At 35.0% G+C, this 7500-nt stretch overlaps 1 protein-coding gene across 1 annotated transcript in view; it reads right to left on the bottom strand.

The window, feature by feature from the left end:
- The window catches only part of LOC122246354 (uncharacterized), a 1434769-nt gene that overhangs the window by 1399579 nt on the left and 27690 nt on the right, over positions 1–7500 (bottom strand). The window contains exon 8 of the mRNA XM_086535286.1: positions 4745–4843. Coding sequence (XP_086391412.1) covers positions 4745–4843 — 99 coding nt within the window. The remainder of the gene's footprint in view (positions 1–4744; positions 4844–7500) is intronic.

Here is a 7500-nt window from a genome sequence, read left to right as displayed (position 1 = left end):
TCTGCAGATTAGTCACCTCAGTCTCCATCCTACTCCTCTCATGTCCTTGCTCCTCCTGTAAGAGAAGACAACACTGTAGGGATGTCTCTGTCCTAAAGGCTTGAGGAGAAGAGCAAGGCATCACAGGCAAAGCAAGTGGAATCGCACGACCAACCAGTAATCTCATTTCGACCAATAAAATCACTTTTAAAAAGGAGCTAATGCATTTTGGAAGCAAAGAAAATTGCTCATCGTGTTCCATTTCATTTGCACAAACCCTGCAACCTTTTCTCTCTTCGTTTGGAATAGTTGAGGTTCACACCTACAAGGACTTATTCAGGAAGCTCCAGGTTCTCCAGACAAAAAGCTACTAATAACACAACGCTATCTCACACTAACTCTCCTCTTTCTTAACCATTGTTCTATATTTGTCCCTTTCCTCTCCTCCTTTCTCTCTGTCATTTCGTCCCTCTTCCTCGCTCTCTCCTGTGCATACCTTGAGTAATACAATCTCCTCTTCTTTCTTCCTCAGGTCTTCCTTCAGGTCTCTGGTCTCCTTCTGTAGATTCACTATCTCGGCACTTTTCGCACTGATCACTCGCTCTTTCTGCTCATGCTGCTTCTGGATGAGTAAGGAAAAAGTATCATTAGTGGTCGAAAAGACAAACAAAATGAACTTTCTCTCTGACATTACCTCTCTCTCTCTCTGTACTTGTTTATTATATAACTAATTTCTTGCTTTTCCTGCTCATGCTGCTTCTGTATAAGGTAGGAATAGGTATCATAAGTGCTCAAAAAGACAAATGAAATGAACTTTCTCTTTCTCTCTCTATCTCTCTATCTATCTATTTACTTGTTCATCATCTAACTAATCTCTCACTCTTTCTGCTCATGTTGTTTCTAGAGAAGGAAGTGGGAAGCATATCATTATTGCCTCTAACATGATAACAAGTCATTTCCTTCCTGACATTGTTGATGGATGGAGGGAAAGCTGATAACCACGAGATAAGGAGATTGGAGTCGTAAAAGAATCAAGCGGATCAAATACTTATAAAAGATTAGCCATCACCAAAACCCTAACATTTTCCTTTGCATTTCATCCTAAATACTTCCCTAGTTCACCCCGTCTCTCCTCATATATAAATGTCTACCTGTCTGTCTGCCTGTCTGACTATCCTGCTTTCTGCACATCTCCAGTCCACACCAAAAAAAGGAAAATTCATAGTGGATTTTAGAAAGGTTTTCATTTGATTATAAATGGTAGCTATTTTTTCTGTCATTCCGCTGATCATTCCCCATCGTTTCATTATCCTTTTGATTTCTGTTTTTTTATACCTTTTCTCTATGAAAACTCACCTTCAACACTTGGATTTCTCTATGCAATCTGATCCTTTCCTTCTCGGTTGCAACCCAACCTTGCATCACGTGTGTCTGAAAGTAATCAATATTCAACAGATAAATACATAAGCATGTTATGTCTCATTATATGAAAAAAATAAAAATTTGGAATCCTTTTGTGATTTAGTTACAGTGCCACTCAGCAACCATGGCACTGCCCATGATGCACAACTTTGAAAACCAATGGTGACAGAGGAAGGACCAGAGTCTGACCAATACAATCTATTACCATGGACACGCTTTGGAAAAGTTCCATGCCACGGCTCTCTGTGGAGGAAGATCTCGGCATCAAGTCCCGCGGAGTCCTTCCACTCTTATTCTTCTTGTACGTGGAAGCCCCAAAGTTCATCAACATGAATATAGCGAGGAGATGCCCTAGTGAAGCTGCTGTGTTGAGGGGCGTGTCGCCTTCACAATCTGCAAGTTCCACGTCGGCCCCGCCTTTCCGAAGGACTTCCAGCACTGCCGTGTGTCCATTCCAAGCTGCCAAGTGCATTGCTGTCTCTCCTGAAGGTAAACTTGACTGTAGAACTTGTCAATGTTTAAATGTTGCTCTACAATGAAACACTTGTTTAATTTTCTTATATTCCTTTGTATTGAGATGTGAATGTATAATGATAAAGATATGATATAGATTTAAGAATATATTATATAAATCAAGATATATATATGATGATGAAATATGACAATAATAGTGATGACGACAATACAGACACACACACACACAAACACACACATACACACACACACATACACACACACACACACACACACACACACACACACACACACACACACACACACACATATATATATATATATATATATATATATATATATATATATATATATATATATATATTATATATATATATATATATATATATATATATATATATATATATATATATATATATATATTCATACATAACAAAATATTGATAGAAGTAATTAGAAAAAGAATACAAATATGAATAACAAAAGAGAATGATAATTATTACAGTATAATAAAGTTAGTTATAAAACAATATAACATCTCTAAAAATAATAATGAAACTAACCAATGATATTCTATAAATGTAAGTAAAAATAGCAATAGTGTTAATATAAACAATGGTATAAGTAATGAGTTAGGACAACTCATTAATGGGAAAATAATGATAATGGATGATGAGCATGAAGATGAAAAGGAAAGAGAGCACTGAGAGGGATAATGAGAAGATAAATAAATATGATGAAGTGTGGGAGAAGGAGAATTGGACAGAAAATGAAGTGACAAAGAGTAGAAGAATTATAAAGAGAATGTAAAGTGACAAAGAATAGTAAGAAAAGGAAAATTGTACAGAAAATATAGAGTGACAAAGAGTAGGAGAAGGAGAATTATACAGAAAATATAGTGTCAAAGAGTAGGAGAAGGAGAATTATACAGAAAGTATAGAGTGACAAAGAGTAGGAGAAGGAGAATTATACTGAAAGTATAGAGAGACAAAGAGTAGGGGAAGGAGAATTATACAGAAAGTATAGAGTGACAAAGGGTAGGAGAAGAAGAATTATACAGAAAGTATAGAGTGACAAAGAGTAGGAGAAGGAGAATTATACTGAAATTATAGACTGACAAAGAGTAGGAGAAGGAGAATTATACAGAAAATATAGAGTGACAAAGAGTAGGAGAAGGAGAAGTATACAGAAAGTAAAGAGTGACAAAGAGTAGGAGAAGGAGAGTTATGACTGGAATGGCTCTGACACTTGCGAGGATAAAGATTAAAATGAAAACTGTGGTTATGATGTTAATGAGAATCAAAATGAGAAGGGAACTGAGGTTGGGAATGAAAACGTCAATGCTAATATGAATGGCAACAATTGTTATAATCGTAATGATTATTATATTAATGATAATAATGCTAATGAAAATATTCATGATAAATACAAGCAAAATGGAAAGCTTATGAATAAGCATGAAATGACTAGAGAATGAAATGAAAGGGATGGAAAATGATGAAGGAAATGAGAGTGGAAATGAAAATGGGAAAGTATTCATGAATGAGAATCATCATGATTTTAAGAATGATTATGATCATTATAATTTTAATGCATATTCTGATGGCAATGATAGGAAGGAAAATAATAACCATAATGAAAATAAAAATCTCATTATACTTCTATCATTGTTGTTGGAGTTGATATTATCATTAACATAATATTTGAAATGAAAGAAATTATCATATCAGTCATAAGAATGATTAAAAAATAATAATGGCCATTCTAAGTATTTTGATAATAATAATAATAATGATTGTTATCGTTATCTTTAATGTTTTTATATAATCATAATCAATGTTATTCTTATTCTTATCATTATCATCATTATTATGGTTATTTTTATTAGTATTATCATTATCATTATAATAATCAAACAAAATAGGTAATATCTTTTTTCGTATGAACTTATATTATTGATATTTCATTTGGATATGTTACCTTTGTACTTAGCAAACCTAACTTAAGTTGCGAGAAGAGGTATTTTGTAAAACGAATGCTAAGTAGTGCATTCCTCTTAACAGCACCTGCATAACCATGTTTGTTGCAAGCAAGCTGTGAGCAGACTTGGGTGTTTGCAAGAAGGAAGAACAAGGAAGCCATTGTGTTATCCTCATTGTCATTACCATCATGATTTACCGACACTGGTACTATGAGTGATAAAGACCTCACAACTACAACAAAAGCATGTACAAGAACAAGAATAACAGGATCATCAGCAAAATTATCAATAATGACAAGAGGAAGGATAACATATGATAATAATTTCAATAGAAATAGCAGTAATATGAATAATTAAAATAGTGATAATTCTAACTATAACAATAATAATAATAATAATAATCATAGCAATGATATGTATAAAATCATATATAAGAAAAATTGAAGTAAAAATAAAAATGATATCAAAATTGAAAAGAGTAAAAGTGGAAGAAAAAAGATGAATGATGAAAATTGACAATTACAAAAAGAAAATTCTTGAAATAATAATAATAAAAATGTAGTTGTAATAAATGATAAGATATAGTAGTATAATAATAATGAATATTTTTATGATAAAAATAATCATAACATTGCAATACATATGAAAAATGATAATGAATATGTAACATTTACAAATAACGCAAATAAACAACTAAAACATAAGGAATGGATAAATAGAAAAGAATAATGAATGATGAAGAAATATGAAAAGCTGATGATAGAGGTATCCTTATTAGATCTGAATAATAATTGTTATAAATTTCCACAGAGACAAAGATGAGAAAAGAAACAAAAGCAAAATTCTTCTGGTGCCTTTAAGAAGTCACTCGCTTTCCAATCGCCTTACCTTTCTTAGTCTTGGCGTTCACTTCTCCGCCCTTCTCGAGGAGCGTCTCTGCAACAGCATGATGGCCGTTCCAGGAAGCAAAGTGTAAGGGAGTCTGATCTGAGGGAGGAAGATGCTTCTGTTAGACGTGTGTTTGTGAGTAATGAGTGTGAGAAGGGAAGTGAGGATGACAATGCGAAGGTGAATGTGAGTGAGAATTACAGGAAGAAGGTGAATGTGAGTGAGAATGACAATGAGAAGCTGAATGTGAGTGAGAATGACAATAAGGTGAATATGAGTGAGAATAAAAATGAAAAAGTGAAAGTGAGTGTAAATGAGAGTTAAAAGGTGAATATGAGTGAGAATGACAGTGAGGTGAATGTGAGTGAGAATGACAGTGAGAAGGTGAATATGTGTGAGAGTGACAGTGAGAAGGTGAATGAGTGAGAATGACAATGATGAGGGGAATGTGAGTGAGAATGACAGTGAGAAAGTGAATGTGAATGAGAATGACAATGAGAAGGTGAATGTGAGTGAGAATGACAGTGAGCTGAATGTGAGTGAGAATGAAAATAAGGTGAACGTGAGTGAGAATGAAAATGAGAAAGTGAATATGAGTGAGAATGACAGTCAGAAGTTGAATGTGAGTGAAAATGATAATGATAGATGAATGTGAGTGAGAATAACAATGAGAAGGTGGATGTGAGTGAGAATGTAAATGAGAAGGTGAATGTGAGTGAGAATGACAATGAGAAGGTGAATGTGAGTGAGAATGACAGTGAGAAGGTGAATGTGAATAAGAATGACAGTGAGAAAGTGAATGAATCAGTGAGAAGGTGAATGTGAGTGAGCATGACAATGAGGTGAATGTGAGTGAGAATGACAATGAGAAGATGAATATGACTGAGAATGAAAATAAGGTAATTATGAGTGAGAATGACAATGAGAAGGTGAATGTGAGTGAGAATGACAATGAGAAGGTGAATGTGAGTGAGAATGACAATGAGAAGGTGAATGTGAGTGAGAATGAGAAGGTGAATGTGAGTGAGAATGAGAATGAGAAGGTGAATGTCAGTGTGAATGACAATGAGAAGTAGAATGTGAGTGAGAATGACAATGAGAAGTGAATGTGAGTGAAAAGAAGGCAGATGTGAGTGAGAATGACAATGAGAAGATGAATGTGAGTGAGAATGACAATTAGAAGGTGAATGTGAGTGAGAATGACAATGAGGTGAATGTGAGTGAGAATGACAATGAGAAGGTTAATATGAATGAGAATGAAAGTGAGAAGGTGAATGTGAGTGAGAATGACAATGAGAAGGTGAATGCGAGTGAGAATGACATGAGAAGGTGAATGTGAGTGAGAATGACAATGAGAAGGTGAATGTGAGTGAGAATGACAATGAGAAGGTGAATGTGAGTGAGAATGACAATGTGAAGGTGAAAGTGAATGAGAATGATAATGATAAGGTGAATGTGAGTGAGAATGACAGTGAGAAGGTTAATGTGAGTAGGAATGACACTGAGAAGGTGAATGTGAGTGAGGATGACAGTGAAAAGGTGAATGTGTGTGAATGACAATGAGAAGGTGAATGTGAGTGAGAATGACAATGAAAAGGTGAATGTGAGTGAAAATGACAATGAGAAGGTGAATATGAGTGAAAATGATAATGAGAAAGTGAAATTGAGTGTGAATGACAATGAGGTGAAGTGATGTGAATGACAATAAAGGTGAATGTGTGAGAATGACATGAGGTGAATGTGAGTGAGAAATGAGAAGGTGAAGTGAGTGAGAATGGAATGAGAGTGAGAATGACAATGAGAAGGTGAATGTGAGTGAGAATGACAATGAGAAGATGAATGTGAGTGAGAATGAAAATGAGTAAGTGAATGTGAGTGAGAATGACAATGAGAAGGTGAATGTGAGTGAGAATGACAATGAGAAGGTGAATGTGAGTGAGAATGACAATGAGAAGGTGAATGTGAGTGAGAATGACAATGAGAAGGTGAATGTGAGTGAGAATGACAATGAGAAGGTGAATGTGAGTGAGAATGGCAATGAGACGGTGAATGTGAGTGAGAATGACAATGAGAAGGTGAATGTCAGTGAGAATGACAATGAGAAGGTAAATTTGAATGAGAATGACAATGAGAAGGTGAATGTGAGTGAGAATGACAAGAAGGAGAATAAGAGTGAGGATGACAATGATAAGGTGAATGTGAGAATGTGAGAAGTGAATGAGAATGACAATGAGAAGGTGAATGTGAGGTGAGTGTATGTGAGTGAGAATGACAATGAGAAGGTGAATGTGAGTGAGAATGACAATGAGAAGGTGAATGTGAATGAGAATGACAATGAGAAGGTGAATTTGAGTGAGAATGACAATGAGAAGGTGAATGTGAGTGAGAATGACAATGAGAAGGTGAATGTGAGTGAGAATGACAATGAGAAGGTGAATGTGAGTGAGAATGACAATGAGAAGGTGAATGTGAGTGAGAATGACATGAGAAGGTGAGTGCGAGTAAGAATGACAATGAGAAGGTGAATGTTGACAATGAATGAGTGAGAATGTGAACGTGAGTGAGAATGACAATGAGAAGGTGAATGTGAGTAGAATGACAATGAGAAGGTGAATGTGAGTGAGAATGACAATGAAAATGATGAGTGAAAATGACAATGAGAAGGTGAATGAGTGAGAATGAAAAGAAGATGAATATGAGTGAGAATGACAATGAGAAGGTGAAGTTGAGTGAGAATGACAATAAGAAGGTGAATG

The sequence above is a fragment of the Penaeus japonicus genome, unplaced genomic scaffold, assembly GCF_977035675.1.
Source record: "Penaeus japonicus unplaced genomic scaffold, GWHDUDI00000001_assembly GWHDUDI00000043, whole genome shotgun sequence".
NCBI lineage: Eukaryota > Metazoa > Arthropoda > Malacostraca > Decapoda > Penaeidae > Penaeus > Penaeus japonicus.
Note: the sequence above shows the minus strand (reverse complement) of the source record. Positions and strands in the feature narration are given on the sequence as shown.